The sequence below is a fragment of the Dendrobium catenatum genome, unplaced genomic scaffold (assembly GCF_001605985.2).
Source record: "Dendrobium catenatum unplaced genomic scaffold, ASM160598v2 fragScaff_scaffold_621, whole genome shotgun sequence".
NCBI classification, from domain to species: domain Eukaryota; kingdom Viridiplantae; phylum Streptophyta; class Magnoliopsida; order Asparagales; family Orchidaceae; genus Dendrobium; species Dendrobium catenatum.
The window spans coordinates 1,284,414-1,305,420 of record NW_021319083.1 but is presented as its reverse complement, the minus strand read 5'-3'; the positions used below and the strand labels follow the sequence as shown (position 1 = coordinate 1,305,420).

Genomic DNA, 21,007 nt, shown 5'->3' with positions numbered 1-21,007 from the left:
GAGCTCTTTTTCATTATTTTAAATTTTGAAAAAATGTATATTTGCAAAAAAAAAAAATTTGTTATAATGTAAAATTTATTCAGTTAAAAGGGCACATCTGAAATATAATGATTCTGTTCTTTAACATATAAAATGAGTGAAAGCAAATAATGAAAGTTTTGTCAACTAAGACAAATTTTCTGCCAAAAAATCACTCAAAACGCAGAGTAAGAGAAGAAGAAAAACTCGATCGACCATGAATACTATTGAAAGGAAAATATTATAAACAGTAAATAAATAACAGAGAAGAAAACAATGGAGAAGGAGTCTGCCGGCCGCCGGCAACCGACCGCCGGGTCCGGCGGCGGCGGTGGCTTAGCCATACCTCGTTGTAGCTGTTTAAGCTTCCTCTCTCTCTATATGATGATCTTTCTCTTTCTATGTCTGAAGCTATAGTATTACTGAGTGTAGTAATTGAGTCTCAGCTTGGGTCGTTTTCTTTCGTTTTGCCTCACTCTTTCTCTCGAGGATAGAGGCGAGCGTTCCGCGCGGAGGCTAAAAGATGGTGAGCAGAGACGCCTCACCCAAAATTTATGGCAGGTTTGGACAAAAAAGAAAGAAGAGAGAGAGAGAGAGAGAGAGAGAGAGAGAGAGAGTAGAATATGGTATTGATTAAGAGAGAGAAGCAGCGGGGGACAAAGATGGTGTTAAGGAAATAATTATAGAAATTTTTATGAAAATGATTTAAAAAATAATAATAATTTGCGTTATAATATGACATTGAAAATAATTAAATTTAATTAAAGATTAGTATTATACTAATATTAAAATAATTCAATAATTTTTTAATCTACCTTAATATAATTTGTATAAGGATATATTCCGAAATTATTTTTTTTTTTCAAAAAATTGTCTATTTTTAATAAAAATCTGTTGAGATGTAAGAAAACAAAAAATTTGTAGTATTATATTTAAATAATACGTCTTTGATGTATGTCATCGCCAGCAAAGTTGATACACATCATCAATGTAAGGTTGATCGATAATTATCTATTTCGTTGCTTATCCCCGCTCACAATATTAACGAAAGGCATCACGAGGACTATGACTATTGATGAAAACACCAAGATTATATTGGACATCTTAGTCATTGGTCTCCTCTTCTCAAAGGTGAATGGTCAAACAAACTACAAAGATTATCATAATATTGATATTCACTATCGCCAACAAAGATCGATGCACACTATCGATATCAACTGTTATTTCTAATGCCAACACTAATTTTATATTGGACATATTGGTCTTCTCATCAAAGGTAAATGATCAAATGTGTTATAATGCTCCTCAACTTCTATAATGAAATTTATCTTTCACAGTTCATATAACTATATTGTATCAACACTTTCCCCTACTTTGAGAAAAAGATATCATATGTAACTAATATCATATACTAGTGAAATCATTTCTAAGGTTTCATTTGAGACGGCTTTCTTACTGCTCCTTAAAGTAGTTTTTAGTGCAAAAATTTTATAAACTTTAAAAAAATTATACTAAAAATTTACTTTTAAAAGTAATAAATAAAACGTCGCAAACAAAGCCTAAAGGCATCTCCAATCGAAACTCTCAATTTTCACTGCAAAATGCAGTAAAATCAAAAAGTGTCGTGATTCATCTCCAGGGGAACGCCATTATATTTTGCCCCGAAATCATCGTCGTTTCTTTCGCGCCTATCTCAGACTGAGTTCGGTAGAGAGAAAGAAATGGCGAAAGTGAACAGTGCGACGCCAACAATATTGGCGTCACACTGTTCATCAGCGACTAAATGCCGGCAAAAATGGAGTTCGATTGCGACGTCTGAGGCTCTCCATTCGCCTGTTTGTCGAACGGCTGGAGAAGCTCTAAGGGCATCTCCAACCGAAACTCTCATTTTTCACTGCAAAATGCAGTAAAATCAAAAAGTGTCGTGATTCATCTCCAGTGGAACACCATTTTGCCCCGAAATCATCGTCGTTTCTTTCGCGCCTTTCTTAGACGGAGTTCGATAGAGAGAGAAGAAATGGCGAAAGTGAACAGTGTGACGCCAATATTGGAGTCACACTGTTCATCAGTGACGCCAATATTGGCGTCACACTGTTCATCAGTGACTGAATGCCGGCAAAAAATGGAGTTCGGTTGCAACGTCTGAGGCTCTCCATTCACCTGTTTGCCGAACGGCTGGAGAAGCTCTAAGTCACACCCTACCATTTTTTTTCTTTTCAAGGTTCTAGTGCTTTGGAGATGCTTAAGAATATTCTAATATATACATATATTTTCTTGAATAAATTTCAAAATAAAGTATTGGATACTTTTACATAATAAAATTTGAAGAGGCAGAATTTTTTTTCATAGTAATATTTGCTTATCTTCTTAGAACAAGGCACTATTATTAAAATTTTGTCATAAATCAAAATTTTCTTCCATCAGATGATAACTCTCAATCTATAGCGATCCTTTAATATAAAATAATCAATATAAAAAAGATGACTTTTATGCTTTTTAAATCTTTTATTTACAAAATTCATAGTAGTATTTTTAAGATCGGAAATTTCTTATAAGATTTTTGTCCACAAAATTGATCAGTGGTACTAAATATTTTTTCCATTTTTTTTTCTTTTTGAGCAAACCAAATTTAATCTTTTTATTCACAGCACTAATATTCTTAGAGCAAATATATAAATTCATTTTAATATAATTTTGTATCAGAATATTTTAACATATTTTTTTAAAAAATAATATATATATATATATGATCTTTGTGATGCGAAGAGTGAGGGTAGATGGCAACTAGGTAAATGCAAATTTTATACAATCATTTATATTCTTTATTACACTTTCTATGTACTTTTTTTTTTGCGGGGGGACATTTAGGTCAATTAAGACAGAATCAAACACAAATCGCATATAAAATATTCGAATTCGAGACCTCGTAGTTGGTAGTCTAAACTCTTAACCAACAGATAAGGTGAGCTGTTTTTCTATGTACTTCACTCAGATATATTAGTGTAGAATTAATTATATGTATTTTTTGCTTTCCAATTTTTATGAACTTAGATTTTATCTGGGACAATTTTTTTATTGCTTTACTTTTTAAACCGTAACTATAATTCTATTCGAAAATTGCTATTTTGCTGGTTAAAAAAAAAAGTTATGCTGGAAAAATGCTTTCTACAATAGCTTTTAAAAATTACTTTCACTACACCGCTTTACAAAAAAAAAAAAAAAAATTGAAAATGGTACCAAATAAAGCCTAAATAAAATTTGACCATATAATTCATAAGTCAATATACTAAATTAAAAGTCTTACATGTAGATCAAATCCTTGTTGAGTCCAATGGACATGGTTGTTTCTAGCATAAAAAATAGCCTTCTTTACTTATTACTTTATACAATATAGGCAAATGATAAACCGTTGTTCAATTACTTCACTGCAAAGTAAAATGAAACTTAGGCTTCGTTTGAGGTGTTTTTTTTACTGTTTCTTAAAGCAGCTTTCTAGTTGTTGTACTAAAAAGCTACTTTAAGAAGCAAGAAGAAAGCCATCTCAAACGAAGCATTAGACTTGTGGGCAATGGGCATTCCTTTAGTTGGTGGATTCTAACCGAGGGCAGATAATGGTGGTGAAGATGTTATTACTTGGAGAGGATAAGGTCAGTTGATGCAAACTTGTAGAGAACGAGAAGGCATAGAGATAACAAAGAGGTAGATGAGCAATTGTAGAAGAAGATGTAGCAGAGTTGGAGGGAGAAAAAAATATGAACTTTCATAAATGGTGCGATCTATAGAAGTAAAAACAGATCAAAACAGTGGTGTGCTTATTTAGATCAAGAGTACTCAACGAAGATACACTGTTTGTCTTTAGGATAAAGTTTATCACCATATTGAAAAACAAAAGCAAACAAATCAAAAGCATCCAAAAATACAAATGGTTATGACATTAGCAAAAGTGGTCAAAGGAAGCCAATTGATAAGATAGCAGATGTGCGAGTGCTGCAGCACACACAAGCAATAAATGACAGCAAAAAGGGGTTGAGGTAAGGAGAAATTATTCCGTGTAGAGGCCGGAAACAGATTGATGTCTGGAGACCAATCAAAATGCGTCACGTCAACGGTACCGAGCGGTACTAAGCAGTATTGAGCCGCGGTACCGAACGAAGGGGTGACATAGCGCATTTTGGTTGATTTTTGTACATCATTCTATGTCCAACCTCTACACAGAATAATTAATACGAGGTAAGAGGGTTGGGATCACTCTCATTATGATATTATATATTATGATGACAAATTTTGATCATTTTATTCGCTAAACAATGATGACTATTTATAGACATTCAAGATGACAATGATAGGAAGAATATATATATATATATATATATATATATAATTAAGGAAAAATATAACACTTTTTCTCTAAAGAATATACTCTTCTAATGAAACGATTTCTTAATATTATTTCCAAATAAGCAGTATACACTAACAACTTCATATTTTAGCGAACATGAACATGAATGTATAAGTTGCTTGAATCTAAAGAGCATAAAAACTTTTGTGGTCGTTGTTTACCAGCTCAGAGTCTGAGAAAACTGACAGAGACCATGATCTGGATCTGCTCCCAGAGCCCCTTCCAATATTTCTCAAGTTCTTCTCCTCTATTCTGTGGATAACAATACAGTAGCACATTGATCCTATTGTGGTGAGCATAATTGATGCACCAATTGCCATTGTGCCCCATGCCAGCCACCAGTCTTTCCGGCCAACCACAATGTAGGTTAGAGAGATGAAAGAGATGGAAATAAAAAGGCAAGCCACCCACATAAGCTTGTTGATAATGAAAACCATAAGTTCCTTCGCCTTCTGCTCCACAACTATCAAAGAAGTCTGGACCACAACAACAGCAAGAGATATGAAGAGCGCAAGGGAATCAAAAACAAGGAAGATGATGAAGGATGCAGTGTTGCCAATGTTGGCTTGACCAAGCTTATACCCGTCGGCCGGCTCCTGAACAAACTGGCCTGGCACCGTGAATATGGCGGCGAAGGCTACGGTGGCGATGAGCACGGCGACAATTGTGTTTGAGTTGATGGCATTGTTGAGGCCACCGATGTGAATTTTTCTGAGTCGCTTCTTAATGTGTTGGACCCGCATCTCAGTCTGTCGGGTCTGCTTGAGCTGGGTATGGACGTCATGCTTGATTTCACTAACTGTTTTCTTCAATTGTCTTGCTGGGTTCAAGTGGTTGTCCTGCTCAGTGGAAGACACGGCACCAGCTTCCCTCAAGATGGCAGAAACTTCTTCCAGGCCATTTTTCTCCGCAATGGCAAGAGCCGTGTCGCCTGCTCTATTAAGTGCATTGACATTAATGCCTTCAACTGAAGTTAGAGTCTGCACAATCTGCAAAGACGAGAGAGGAAAGATTGACGATGACTTCTAAATTGACCAGTCAGTTTTATTGATGAAACAAGGCAATAATATTTAGAAACTTGGTCTTAACCGCAAAACATGCTCCATAAATCTGTTCCATAGTTTTAAAGTATGTCACATTAATTTAATTCCTCTATAATTCACACAAAACTTGTGCATCACCTTTATTCATAAAAATAAGATTCAATACACTCAATCTCCACTCATCAGGCATCTTTTTTGTCTTCAAAATAATATTAAAAGTTTAGTAAACCAAGAAATTCCTTCATCTCCTAAGCATTTTCACACCTCTATTGGAATATTTGGCAATCAAGTAAACAAGTTTGATATATCGTGCTCACTCAATGAATTCTGAAAGACTGTACATGGAACAATTCTTGAGCGAAAGACTAGATCAAGATGGCCATAAATAGTAAATTAACAAATTTGAACACGCATTTTCTCAATCTATGGTCAAGATGGCCTTTATACCGCTGCAATTCTTAAACATAATGGTCAGAAATGGATGCATACAATTGCCAAAATTCTTTTTATTCATGAAAATCTGAAATTTTATTAGCAGTTACACTGAAAATGTCATTTTGCGCTCCATGGTTTAGGCTTTACAACTTAAAACTACAAAGAATCTTAATCCTTATGAGATGAGTTGGGTTATGAAAGTGCAAGTTTGCCACAGCCGGTATCTCATTTCTTGATTACATTATTTCATGCAAATGGGTTCAGGTTGATCCTAGGAAGGTTCCTGCAATTGTAGAATGGCCTACACCGAAATATTTTTTGATGCGTGCAGTTTTCATGGACTTGCCGAGTTTTAGCGAAGATTTATACGAGGTTTTAGTATTCTTATGGCACCACTTACAGACTATTTGAAACTAAAGCAACTCCAATGGACCGAGGAGCAACAGTGTAATTTTGAAGCCGTCAAAACTGCCTTATCTACCGCACAAGTTCTCTCATTGCCTGATTTTGATAAGCCATTCACCTTAGATATTGATGCATCTAATATTGGCATTGGAGCTGTGCTAATGCAAGAAAATAAGCCCATTGAATTCTTCAGCGAGAAATTGTGTCCAGCAAGGCAGCAATGGACGGCCTATGAACATGAGTTGTACGCAATAGTTCATGCCGTGCAGCAAAGGGAACACTGTTACATCAAGATTTCAGTTTTTGTAGTGACCATAAAGCTTTGCAATTTATTGACACTAAAAAAACATAAATCGAATGCATGCTAAGTGGGTTTTATTTTTACAGAAGTTTACTTTTGTTTTGAAAAACAATAATGGGTTTACAAATGGAGATTACTGGGCTTGATTGCCTGAAAGAATTGTATGCAGAAGATCCATATTTTGGTCCCATTTGGTAGAAATGTTTATGCAATGAATTTTCTGCTGATTTTTAATTCAAAAATAACCTTATGTGCATTCCAGAATCATCATGGCGACAGTAGATTATTAAGGAAATTCATTGTGGAGGATTGTCCGCTCATGTAGGTTGTGAAAATACAATTGCACAACTTCAACAGAAATTTTTTGGACTCATTTGCGAAGAGACACAGCTCATTTTATTGAAAGATGCTCAGTGTCAAAATTATAAGGGATGCAATCAGAATACATGCTTTTATACTCCTTTACCGATTCCAAACTCAATTCGGGAGGATTTAAGTTTGGATTTTATTTTGGGGTTACCTCGTACTAAATGAGGTAACAATTTCATTATGGTAGTTATTGATCGGTTTTCAAATATAGCATATTTTATTGCATGTAAGAAAACTTTTGATGCACTCGACATAACATGAATGTTCTTTAATGAAATTGTTCGTTTTCATGGTATCATGCAAAGTCTCACTTTGGATCATGATGTCAAATTTATTAGTCATTTTTTACGTGAGTTATGGAAGCGATTGCACACCGACATCCAATTAAGTTATGCATATCATCCACAAATGGATGGGTAAACTGAAGTCATCAATCATACACTTGGAAATATGCTTCGCTACCTTGTCCAAGAACACTCAAGAGTCATGGTTTTAAAAACCGGACCAGACTAGCCGGTTCAATCGGGAACTGATCAGGCGGTTGGTTCCGTCAGCTACGATAACTGCATTTGAGCAAAACCACACGGGAGAGCAAGAAAATTGTGGTTTGACCCCTGCCCCTAAACAGACGGATTGGACCGGTTTTTCAAAAACCACGCAGTTTAAAATAGTGAATTCCTAGTCATTGATTTAAGATCAAATGGTCAAATCAAAGAAATCCATTTCTTAAATCATAATTATTAATTCTCATTCGTTGCTCAGCTTCTTCTCGTTCCAGCCCCCGAACCAGACCTAGTTCTCATTCCTAAGCGCGACCTATTGCATGAGACGAAGGCATTGCCAACGCTATTCATCGTTGCTGACATATCCCCTAATCTAAGTCGATACTCGGTTTCTATTTATCATTGACTTACAATATTATTAGCTGTGAGTATCAATTGATTTCTATTCATATTGCAATTTTCACCACAAATAATAATTTTTCAGTTCTTTTCCTCCATATATCGGCCAAAAAATTCGATTTCTTTTGCAAAGTTTTGAGATAAGATGATTTATGCATGAGTATATGTTGTTTTGATTTCGTTGTTTGTCGCAATTAGCTAGAATTGACCCGAGCTTGGTTGTTGTCATGTTTCTTTGTTTTAATGCACACATGCGAGTTTTTGGCTTCACTTCTCTGTTGCTTTGCCTTGCCATGCTATTGGCTTGGTTATCTTGTTGAAGTTTGCTATTGTTATGATCCTAAATGTTCCTAAATTCACTAGCAAGCTGTTTATGATCTATTTTGTCATGGATTATCTGATTTTCTACTCTTTGCTAATTAGAATATGATAGGAATCCGATCTCCACACATCAAAAACAACAATAACTAAGAAAAAACATAGAAGAAATCAACGAGAAAGAAAGAGATTATTGGCTAATTTTATTGATATAGGCACAACAAACCAAAATACAAGTTGATCTACTATTCCAGAGGTATACCGACTCTCCACAAACCCTAGAAGTTGTTAGGAACAACTGCAAAAAAAAAAAAACTACAACAAACACACAAATCACATAATGAAAATAAAACAACATAATTAACCCTAAATAAGCTCTCCTAATTGCCTCCAAAATCTGAATTCAAACATCTCTCTCTCTAAATAATTTCCTCCCAAATCTGAATTCAAATCAGCCATCTTTCCCTAAATAAACCTTACAAATTTTCTCCCAATCAAATCAGCCCTATTTCCCTAATAAACATTTCTAATTCCCACCCAATTTTGATCTTCTATGGTAAGTAATTAATCCTCTTTTGAGCCCCCTCTCTCCTTGCCCCGCCGTCCACCCTAGTGGGGCCCACAAGCTCAGCCAGTCCATCAAAATATTCAATGTTGATTTTTTATATTCAAAACTTACAAAATTGTTGGCTTATGCTTGAGTGTTAACCATTAATAGTGTTGAGCCATGTTCGATCCCAAGACTTTTTTTTGCATTGATTGACAAAGGTTATCAAGATGGTATGGAAGCCAAAGTCTTGATTTCTATCCATTTCTTTATATTTATAAAGCATATTCCGCCTTTGTTATTATAACGAAAAACAATAGGCTTGTAGATAACCCATGAAAGTAAATTGGTATGGTTAATTGAAGAGAAGGAAATCAAATAATATATTTTTCTAGTTGACTCTAAAATTCCACTGTTGTAGATTGCATAATTTTGGTTTCATGTTTTATGCCAACTTTGTCGTCAGATCTCTATATCTCAAGTTGTATACTTGTGATAAGTATGAAATACACACTACTTAGTGGCTTGGTTTGAAAACAATGTTGTTATTTTGATTGTCTCCAAATAAATTTATTCAATTAATTTTTATTTTTTATTATTAGATTATATAATGTTTAAATATAATAAGTACGTCATTCAGTTCGAACCCAATCGAACCATCAAGCCGTTAACCTCTCATTCTTCCAGTCCATTAATCGGTCCACAACCTTATCCAAGACTATGAGATGATGTATTCAGTAAGGTCGAATTTTCCTATAACTCTATGCCAAACTGATCAACAGGATGTTGTCCTTTCTGTACTGTTTATACAAAGAGGCCACATTATACAATCGATCTTTCTGTTATTCCAAAATGTAAGAGTAAATCCACTTCAGCTTTTGCTGACCAATTTGTTACTATACTCTCAGGTGCTAGGAGCAAGCTGCAACAATCAAACGAAAAATACAAGTTAGCAACGAATATCCACCATCATGCACAAGTATTTAACCCAGGTGATTTAGTCATGATTTGTTTGCGGCGCAAACATTTTGCACCCAGCACCTATTCTAAATTAAGCAGACGAAAGATTGACCCGTTTCCAATTATGAAAAAGATCAATAATAATGCTAATGTTATTAATTTACCTGCTAAGTTTAACACTTCCTCTACTTTTAATGTTTTTTATTTATATCCTTACCACCCACCGGATGATGCTCCAGCTGCCATTGACTCGTCGGATATGAGTATTCCTGCCACCGGGGGGTCCTGCTGCGGTGCATCTAATACAAGGAAGAGCTTAAGGAACATTTTATCTTATTGCTATTTCCATTTTAAAGTTATTACCCGCTACCGTAGTTTCCTTTTTCTGTTTTGATAGTACATAAGTAACTTTTTCTGTTTAGGTGTTTTTTAGCAAGAAGGAAATATACTTCTTCATAGAGAACAGACATATATATAGTTGTATTTTACTGGGAAGAAGTTAGAATAGACAATACTCATATTTTCTGCTTTACTGTTTTATTGTTTGGTTTGCTAGCAATCTCTTCTTCCAGTGACCACCACGTCAAAAACTTGATGCTCTCAGTCTACTTAAGTATCAACAGTACTAGATGACAACTTGAAGGAAGTTATATGTACAGGCAGGTAGCTGATAGATAAAAGGTTAGACCAAGCCTTTAAGTTCACATTCTTTGCCATTGATTGATGGGCTAAACAGGTCAGTCACTGTGGCTGATTTTAGGAGGTCGATAAGAAAAAAGAAATTAAGATGGTTGACTTTATTTTTCTTGGGGTTAAACCAAGGAAAAGATAAATGAACACTTGAGGATTACAGCCATACAACAGATAAAGCAATATATAATTAATTAATTATGAGTTTGGAATACAAAGTGCACGAGTCTCCTCCAGTTTAGTGGTCTAGGAAAGGTCGATGTATTCAACATTATTTCATTTGCATCGCAAATAATTGTTTTCATTCTACAAACTTGTGAGATCCAAGTCACAATTTAGGAAATATAATTATTCCTCCAAGCCAACCTCTGTAATACCCAAATTTTAACATTAAATTTTAAAAAATGTGAGCTAAAAATATCCCTTAAAATTTATATTGTAATTTTTGCACATTCCAAAAATTATCAAAATTATTCTTAAAAATTTTACATTTCATTTTGATCATTTTGATATATATAAAGGTACATAGATATAATTAGGCATGGTAATATTTATAAATTAAATTAGCTATTGAATAATTGCTTTAAGATTATACTAAATGTTACTGTAGCTGCTTATTGTACTATAGCAAAATCCTATTTTTCTAAAATTCAGTGTAATAAAGGGTAAATAGATAAATTTAGAGTAGGGATAATTTATAGGATAATTTAATTACATAATTGATAATTTAGATTGTTCCATATTATCTAATAAAACAACCTAAGAAAAGGGAAAAGAAGATGAAAAGAGGAAGAGACCTATTTTAAGAAACCTATTTTAATATTTTCCTTTATAATTTGAGTTTCAATCAAGTTTATAGAGGTGAGACTTGAATGAGGAAAAATCAATTTGAGGTAACAATATTATTCAAGCTTAAGTGATTTAACTTCGAGTTGTCAATTTAGATTTTATATTAAATTGAGAAAATTATTATAATCAGGTTATTTACGCAAGAACAAGATATCGAGACAATAGAAATTAAGAAATTTGTTCTGAGGAAAATCCTGTAATTCAGGTGAGATATTCCGCTTGTAAAAAATGGGGTGAATTGTTCATAAGTCTCTAATGGGGGAAATACAACAGCCTATATTGTTCGCCCTCATGGTTGGCTGGAGAGGGGTCGAAATGGGGAGTGACAATCTCTCTATTATATATTTATGAGATATGATTCAAAAGAACAAAATGACAATTATAAACTTAAAACTTTATTTTAAACTTTAAGGCTAGGACGAATGCTACAGTGAGACGTGCAATTGCAAGCTATAAATGCATGTCATATTCCTATGCCAAGGCAATGGCGCAATGGCTAGATAAGAGCATTTTCTCAATGATAAAAAGGAAAGAAAAGAAATCCTTTAGACCTCAAGGAAGTTCTGAAGAATAACCTGAACGAACGAACTTGGATTATTTAAATAGGCTTCATATCCAGAACTTCTGAAGTTCTATGCTAAAAGTGCTCTAGTAAGGAAGTAAAGTTAAAAGCTTACCAGATACTCATTTTTCACGATAGTTCATTTCAAAAAAAAAAGGGTAAGTTATAAACATTATCGCCAGATATAGAACTTGAAATCTAAATTTCAAAATTTTCTTGAAAGGACTAAGCAATTCAACAGTAATAAAATTGGTTGGGGACGCCAACTAACTACTTGCATACAGCTTGATTTTATTCCATCAAAACGACATATTTGCTGTCATATTGGTAAAAACCTCTAGAAATAAAAGCAGACTTGCCTCTTTTTGCAAAACATGTGGAAAGGCATGTTGCTTAACATGAAAAAGAAAATAGTAATCACTCTGTTTAGCTAATTGAGGTTTCATTTGGGATGACTTTTTTGCAGCTTTCAAGTACAAAATTTCAACTTTTGTACTAGAAAGTTATTTTAAGAAGCAATAAAAAAATCATCCCAAATAAAGCCTAAGATGGCTAGTATTGTGGACATGCTTCATAAAAATTATTGCTTTCTACTAACAAAGTGTGTATTGCGAAGATGATATAACTGACCTCGGGACGATTTTTCCTTGTCGCGATATGCAGTGGAGTATTGCCCTTATTATCTTCTGCATTGACAATGGAAGAGTCAGGTTTCAACAGTTCGAGTACAATAGTTACATTATTTCCTTTTACAGCCATGTGAAATGCTGTTTGTCCCTTCTTATCAGTCCTTGCTCCAATGCCGGGATCCTTACTTAAAAGGGACCTCACCACTTCAACATGCCCCATCCTGGCTGCTGAGTGTAGAACAGTTTTTCCATTGTTCCGAGCAATCTTGGCTAGACTTGCATCTGTTTCTAAAAGAAGATTAACTATGTCAACATGACCTTGAGTTGCAGCAGTGTCCAGAGCAGTAGCATTTGACGAACTTGTTGTCATAGCTAATGAGGAAAACGAATTCAAGAGCTCCTTTAGAACTCCTGTAACAAGATGTAAATGCGGATCATGATACTAAAACTTGGTACGGAATGAATGACAGAAAATTGAAAATCAAGCATAACAATAAAAAACTTATATAAGCATACTATATATCTCAAAGCATGCTTATTATCTCAAAAGCTATGGCCGGTATACTTTTAATCACTTTGAATGTCCAGGTAGTTTCTGAAGCAAACTATGGTTTATGATTCAACAGCTTTACTAATCTAAGTAACCTAATAAAAGAAACACTCTTCAGATGCTGGCAGCTATTAGAAAACATATGTTAAGCAGATTTATGATATCTTTAGGGGAACTTTGCGTGAATTTACTAAATTCATGCACAATTCTGTAAATACGATGCAAGCTTCAAACTCAAGACATTTTTCTTAGGAGCAGAACCTCCCAACTACAAGAACGAGGTAGGCTTCATAGATTCATGACATCTAACTGAGCTATTTGCTCTTTTTTCAAAATCATACCACAAGTACATTTTCTCTAGATTCAACTGCAACTTGAGGATGAAACTAAGATCTCATATACAACTCATGACAAGGCTTTTGCAGTTCTAGAAGACAGACCTCTAAGACTTCAAGGTCAAGATTCATGGTGTAAAACTAATGGAGCAATACTATGTCATGCATTTATTATTGGCAACTCTAAGAAGAGAGAATTTTCAATAATTGAGAGAATGGCAAATAATATTTGTCTAAATTCTAACCATCTTATTAAGATTAAAATTAAAAGTAATTAGAAGTGTAATCACTTTTCAGGAAATAAAGAACAACTTTAAACCAATAAACGTACAAAATTTAAAACAATTACATGTACTTGTTGCATGTAGAATTTTACTTCTATTATAAATGGATGCTAAATGATGTAATTTCAACCTTAACATTGTCGAAAAAGCAGCCAGACTAAGTAGCTTCATTCATTGTGCAAGAAAATTGAGGCGATAGAAAGACAATTTTACATCCTAGTTTTGCATGAAATCTTGCACAACATAAACAAAAGAGAGACGCAGGAGAAATTAGAGCTTTTATGAGAAAAAAAATGTAAGAGAAAAATTTTTCAAGGCCCAATACAGATGAAATGATCCATTATGTAAGTAAAATTATAAAGGTCTACTCTTTCCCTCAATTGGAGCTGACGAAATTATAAAGTGAACCCAAATTTGATCTCTTGTAATTGTAGTAAAGCTAATTGAAAAAGTACTAAAAGGTGATGATAACGCTCATATGATGTCAGTCGAGTGTTGGTGGTAGAATGACAGTGGTCAAACAACAATAGTCGGATGATGATAGCCAGATGAAGATGGTCAAATGATAACACGCAGACGATGGTGGTCAGGCGACAGTAGTTGGACTACTTTGATGGGATGACCGTGAATGAACTATGAGAACTACGTGGTGGTACGACAGTGAATAGGCTCAAAGGTTGGGCGACGAAGGTTGAGCAATAATTGTCAAAATATGGCGGTGGCTGGCGGCGATCTTCAACGTAAAATGTCGGTAAGAGCTCTAAAGTTTTCCATATTTTCAAACTCTCTCCAATCTCAAGTCAAACTCACTCTCGTGTAGGGAAAGGGGATATATTTATTTATTTATTTTAGTAACATTTTGATAAATCTAATCATAATCACAAAATATTTCATCAGACCGCCTATATTGATCATCTTAATCTTAGATCATTTTTTTAGCATTTAAGTGTCTTCTCGGCATCAAAATTAAATGATCTTTGGCTCATTAGCTAATCGAGACACTCATTTTAATTATAAACATGCAAGATTAGAGATCATTTGATTCTTCAATTAATGTCCTAAACTTTTTAATCATATTTTATTTGATTTGGGCTCAAATCATATTACTTTTGGTGTCATCGGGTTCGTCTCATTGATATGTTAGATTCCTGCTAGATCAAATGATTTTTTTGGTCTAGTGTCATTTTTCTCCAATTTTTAGACATTAAAGTATGCATCGTCTTAAAATATATATAGAATGTTTGAAAAAATTTGCAATGTAAAAATATAATTTTGAAAAAAATCATAACGTGGATCTCCCCTTAGGGCTATGAATCAAGTAAATTCTCCCACGCTATAATTTCACTATTCGCTTAAGTTGTTGTGCAAATTAAGTAAAAAATGACAATATTTTGCTCCAACTCAAATTTGATCAAAATTGGTTATAGAAACTCTGCCGGGCTTTAAAAATGCCAAAATTGAATATAACATACAGAAACAATAAGCATCATAGGAGAGCATGCAAGAACTATAGTAACTGCTTAAATTTTTTTTCTACAACAGATAAAAGATTTGTCAAATTTTTGCAAAAAATCTCAAATTTTTTACAAAATTATAAAAAAAATTGTAACTCCTCTCTTTAAAAACCCCAACTGGGAAGAGAAAGCTCACTTCTATCAATTCCCTCTCATAGGTTCTGAATCTATCTTTTAAAAGAGGTTAAAAATTGTCCTGTGTAGGTGGTGTGCGCTTCCCTCATTTGTAGGGCTCGGTACTCCTCTACATAGAGGCATGACTAGTGATTCTGTGACAAGATCAATATTGGGCAAATCTTCTTGGCTCCAAGCAAAGACATCTTAGTTCTAAAGTAAGAAATTCACACATTACAACCTCTCCTCTTTAAAAAGCAAAGAGCAAATCCATATTATTTGTGAAAAATGTTCATCGGATAACAGGATGTGGACTCAATCTTTTGCAAGCGAGGCCTTTAAAACATGCATTCATCACAAAGATCAAAGTTTTCAATACTCAATGTAATATTGTTGAATTAGCCTCTCAATTTCTTCTTTCAATTGCTTAGAGGCTTTGGTGGCTTCTGTACGACTCTGGTGAAAATGAAAATAATGCTCCTAATTTTCAGTATTTAGCCTTAGTGAATCAAGCCACTTAATATTTCTCCTCATCTTGGATGGCCATCAGAACAATGGCACGAGATCTATTTGGTAGAATGTACTCTTATTATCTATATATTTTCATGTTATTGCAAAGAAGGTCAATGAGAAAGATGATAATTTCTTTGTTATTTATGTTTTCTTCGTTGTGATTTTTGGGTTACACCTTAACCATTCTTTTGTTTGTTGGATGATTGTTTGCACTGTTTTTTAAGTCCATTGATAGCCTCATCGACAATCATCTGTACTTTCACTCTCTAAATAAGATCAACAATAGACCAATAATCTCCTGCATCAATGATGACTATAAAGGCCTAGGGAGAATATCTAAGACACTTCACAACAACTCAGGATCCACTCCTAAAATTTAATGAGCTTAGGCAAAAATCTTTGAATATATTTTTCTAAGGGTTCTCCTTCATTTTGACGGAATTCTCGAAATATTGGATAAATCCATGATGATTCTTAGACTAGCAACAATCAGTTTGATGAAAAGTTAAGTAAAATGCACAAAATTATTGATAGTATCATCGAAAAGCAAGTAGAATCAAGTACAAACTAAATCATGAAGAGTAGCGCGAAAGACCTAGTGGAGAAGCATATTAAAAACTTGTTGAATATGTGTGATAATCCTATAATGATTGATATGCTCATATGGATCGGAGGACTCATCATTAGGGTTGAGATTTTAACTTAAAAATCAAAGATAGCTCGAAGATTGAATCGATTTTTGACACAAATCGAGCCAATTAAGCTAAGACATGAGCCAAATTTTTGGCTTGATACAATTTTAAGTTATAAATGGATTTGCTCAAATAGGCTCGAAATATTTTTTTATTTATAAAATTTAATTTTTATTTATATCTAATATACTTTTGTTGAACTCTAAATTACATGGTGGTTTCTTGAGTGATATACAATGTGACAATTAAGTCCATTTAGTTTTTCGCACCGACTAAAGTTTGAAATCATGTGACAACATAATTCTTTTAGTTTTTTGTTAACTGATTTTGATTAATATAAGATCGAGCGACTTCATTTAAGCCAACTTGAAATTAGAATAAGTCATATCAAAATTGATTCAATGTTGATTCAAGCTAGCTCGAAATCGAATAAATCAAGTCACAATTCGATTTCAAACTAAACTCCAAGCCATCAAGCCGACTTTGAATTGACCCAGGAGCTCCTCAAAATCGAATTGTTCACAATTTTACCCCACTAGAATGGGATGCAAGAGGATTGCATTATTCAAGGCAAATACTCTTAAAAACAACATTGGAGAGCAAGTTTAAATCTCTTATCATAAATTCATCTTGAACTAGGCATCACAACTCATCTAATATATGTCAAGAGGAATATCTATAGGACAAGGTTTGGTCAAGCTGCTACCATTGGCAAAGGATTGCAAGTTGGTCAAGCGCTAAGAGAAGGATAAGTTGAAGTAACAATATCAATGAATTCTACATTAGGCCGTGGGAGAGGACGAACTTTAGCAAGACGATGAAGGAGCCTTGCAAAAGTATCTTTAAATTATATAACCCTATTCTATTATTGATTTTGTGTCTAGTGGGCTTCATTATATTGTGATGGTACACTTTGTAGACCAACTTCCTCCAAAAGTCGAAGTATTCTAGCTTGATGCTCCTCCATCTCATACATCAGATACTCCAACTTTGGGCCTTGAGAACATACTCCTGCCAAATTACTTTGCCCTTAGATGTGGGACTAATTCTTAGATTGATGAGTATTGGAACTAAAAGATCCATTATTGTAAGAAATATTCTGTCAACCATTGAACTAGTGTTTATAGAATGTTAGTGTATGATTTTCACAAATGGCGTCAAACTGTGACTAGAAATTTCATGAGGATAGAGAGATAAATTTATATCCTAGCTTTATACAATAATCTTGCACACATGCAAACAAAAGAGAGAAAAATAGAAGATGTCATAGTTTTATGTGAAAAATCGGGAAGGGAAAACAACTATGGGACCTAGCCCAATTGAAATGATCCACTATGCACGCAAAATTACAGTGGTTTACTGTTCCCCTCAATTGGAGAAGACGAGATTACAAAAAAGTGAACTCAAGCTTAATCTATTCTAATTGTAGTATAACTTGCTCGATAAGTAGTGGAGGGTGATGATATGAAGTTATCATATGATGTTATTGTGAATTGGCAATAGGGCAACGACGGTCAAACCAAGACAATTACATTATGATAGATGGACAATAATGATCAGATGGCGGCAACGAGAGATGTCATTAGGGCGATGACAGTCGAGTGAGGTGAATTGACAATGATGGCCAAGTGATGGTAGACGGGCAACGGAGGTCGATTGATGATAGTTGGATGAGTGGTAGGTAGCGATAATCGTCGGTGTCGAAGGTTTGGTATAGCTCCAAAATTCTCCATATCTTAAACCTCTTTTTAATCTCAAGGCAAGGTCTCTCTTATATAAAGAAAGCCAAAATCCCAAAACTCTCCATTGGATGTCCTGTGTTATCCCTTTGATCATAGATTATTTTTTTAGCATTTAAGTGTCCTAATGATCCAGAAATAATTGATATTGGGCTCGTTGGGCTGCTCTCATTGAAACTTTCGTTTTGACTATAAGCATGCAAAAAGATATATCATTTGATCCTTTAATTAATGTCCCAAAATTAGTGTTTGACTTGGGATTATTTGGACTCAAATCAGATTTTTTTGGTGCCATCAAATTTATCTTGTCAATACATTCAATTCAACTATAAGTTTATTGAAATCAAAATTAGAATGGTCTTGAACTTAAGTCTTGGAAAATTGTAATTAAAAAATTGTATTGAGATTTGTGCTTGATAAGATGGATTTTATTGTGGCGCATCATCCATAAACCTATAAATACTTGAGAACTGAATTATAGCTGTCTATGAGACCTAAAAGCTAATATAATATAGTGCACGTCTGGAAATATACTTTCAAGTGTAATGAAGGCACACCACCATAATAAGGTACTAGAATGGTTCAGCACTATAAGGAACACGCTTTGCTTGGTGCTGATAGAACAGGCGAAAAGAAAAAAGATTAAACTAAAAGGAACACTCAATAGAAAAAGATCCACTAATTCCTGAGCTAGCTGCCGACTACATATGTACATATCAAGGAGGAAAACACCTAGGCAAGGCCTTTAATTAGGTGCACAAAACCTTGGAATTTGGTTATAGATTTTAATGTAGGAAATGGAATCAACGAAAAATAGACTAAATTCAGAAATGAAAAGGAATATAAAAAGAAGTTTGTCTATAAATTACTGTGTTGCGAAAATGGAAGAAACACTTTAAGGTCAAATTAAAGGAGAAAGAAAATAATGGAAAAGACAAGTATAAGATCAACAAATCAATTATTTATAAGCGGTTGTGTGGTGGACCAAACTGTGTATTGTGATGTTCAAATTATTACAAGACTTTGAATCCAAAGAGCAACTTCTAAGTCTATAAAATATGATTAATTAATTGTGATCCAAACCATTAAGAAATATATTGATTTGATCAGCACCCCAACTTGTAGAAAAATAAATGATAGTTGGCTACATCCTCATTTGCTTGTGAAAAAAAAAAGGATATTAATTGTCAACGTCTACATGTAATATTCCAAGCGCTATCAAACCTAAAAAACGTTATCAAGCAGTTCAATTGTAACTGAAATAAAGAAAAAGAAGCAGATTAATGGAAGTTCAAAGATAAAAAAGACAGACCCGAAACCCATACCAAAATGGCCTTGTTTAGCAGCAATATGAAAGGCATCGAAGCTGTTGCAGGCCTTGATAGCAGCTGATTGTAAATCAGACACCTTCAAAATCTCGCACACCACCTCAACATGCCCTTTCTCTGAAGCAACATACAGTGCAGTCTCCCCATCCTGATTCTGCTTGGAAATCATATCCTTCAATTGAACATCACCGCAATCTGAAAGAATATTCCGAACATCGACAGGGTTTCCAGCTCTTGCAGCCAGATGAAGCATTGTATCTCCTCGCCTCCCGGGGCTTTCCTTGATCCTCCTCTCTAGAAAACTCTTCTGCTTTTCCATTGCTCTATACTTAAAACTCTTCTGCTTCTCCATCCACAGTTGAGTTGACCCCCTTTGCTTTTCCTTAATCTATCACTGAAGTCGTCTTAGCCAGATCATAAGCTTAACTGCCAAGATTTGAGATGATCCATATATCAAAACTTGCTCATCTGGGGATGTCAAAATTAAAAAATATGCACAGAAATCTTCAAAGCAAATCAAAACCAGATTCTAAGCTCAGTAGAAAAGCGAGCAAGCACTTCAATGGATATCAGCACCTTTTCCTTCAACCACACTAAAAATCAAACCATGTACTTTATTTCTTCAAAAAACATCCAAATCGACATGTTCATTGAATCCAAAAGTGAAGGAAAAAGCCCCAGCTCTTATTGAAATCATAGCCCAAACTGTCATTTACCTCAGGCCAAACAAATCTCCAATCAGAGAAACACCGGCTTCTCCAATATCATGGATTTCCAGTACACTAATCAATCCAGTTAGCCTTCTCTTAATTTCAAAACAGCTAAAAGAACAGAGAGATAGAGTTTGTGGGAACTGGGAAGCAGGCCTAGCTTTCATGGTAATAGCAGCCGCAAGAGTCCAACGCTTCCCACGGAGGCAAATTATTGGGTCAGGTGACCGAACCCAAAGATAGGTTCGGATAATAATAAAATATTATTTTAAAATTAGCGCAACTAAAGCGCAACTAAAGCGCAACCAAAGCGCAACTAAAGCGCAACCAAAGCGCAACCAAAGCGCAACTAAAGCGCAAGTCAAAAAGTGCAACTAAAGCGCAACCAAAGCGCAACTAAAGCGCAACCAAAGCGCAACTAAAGCGCAAGTCAAAAAGCGCAACTAAAGCGCAAGGTGACGCGGCAAATTTTTATTGGCTGTCCGAACTTATCTTTTGGCTCCGGTCACCTGACCCAATAATTGACACGTCACGACAACCCGATACCGGACCATAGGGGTGTCAATATGAGCTCGGGCGGGGCGGGTCGGGTGGGGTCGGGTCGCGCCAAGCACCATACCGGACCATAGGGGTGTCAATATTTGACACGTCACGACAACCCGATCTGGACCCGACCCGGAAAATCCGGGTTGGACCCGACCCGTTTGATAAACGGGTTGGGTTCGGGTTCACAGATTTGACCCGTTTAATAAAATGGGTCGGGTCGGGTTGACCCGGCGGGTTACCGGGTCAACCCGAAAA

The 21,007-nt window shown here is 34.9% G+C and overlaps 1 protein-coding gene across 5 annotated transcripts; it reads right to left on the bottom strand.

Moving 5' to 3' along the window:
* Nucleotides 1-4,426: 4,426 nt before the first annotated feature.
* LOC110111837 (ankyrin repeat-containing protein At5g02620) lies at nt 4,427-20,401 on the bottom strand. Of its 5 annotated transcripts, none has more exons than XM_020843865.2 (4): nt 20,020-20,401; nt 19,494-19,922; nt 12,429-12,838; nt 4,427-5,406 (listed from the first exon to the last, which is right to left on the bottom strand). In XM_020843865.2, the coding sequence occupies exons 2-4, from the start codon at nt 19,846-19,848 to the stop codon at nt 4,543-4,545; spliced, it is 1,629 nt and encodes a 542-aa protein (XP_020699524.1). In that variant the 5' UTR covers nt 19,849-19,922; nt 20,020-20,401; the 3' UTR covers nt 4,427-4,542. The 5 variants fall into 5 exon arrangements, with proteins under 5 accessions (XP_020699524.1, XP_020699526.1, XP_020699525.1 ...); XM_020843867.2 differs by having other exon boundaries at nt 19,494-19,964; nt 20,213-20,401; XM_020843866.2 differs by having other exon boundaries at nt 20,213-20,401.
* Nucleotides 20,402-21,007: the final 606 nt, after the last annotated feature.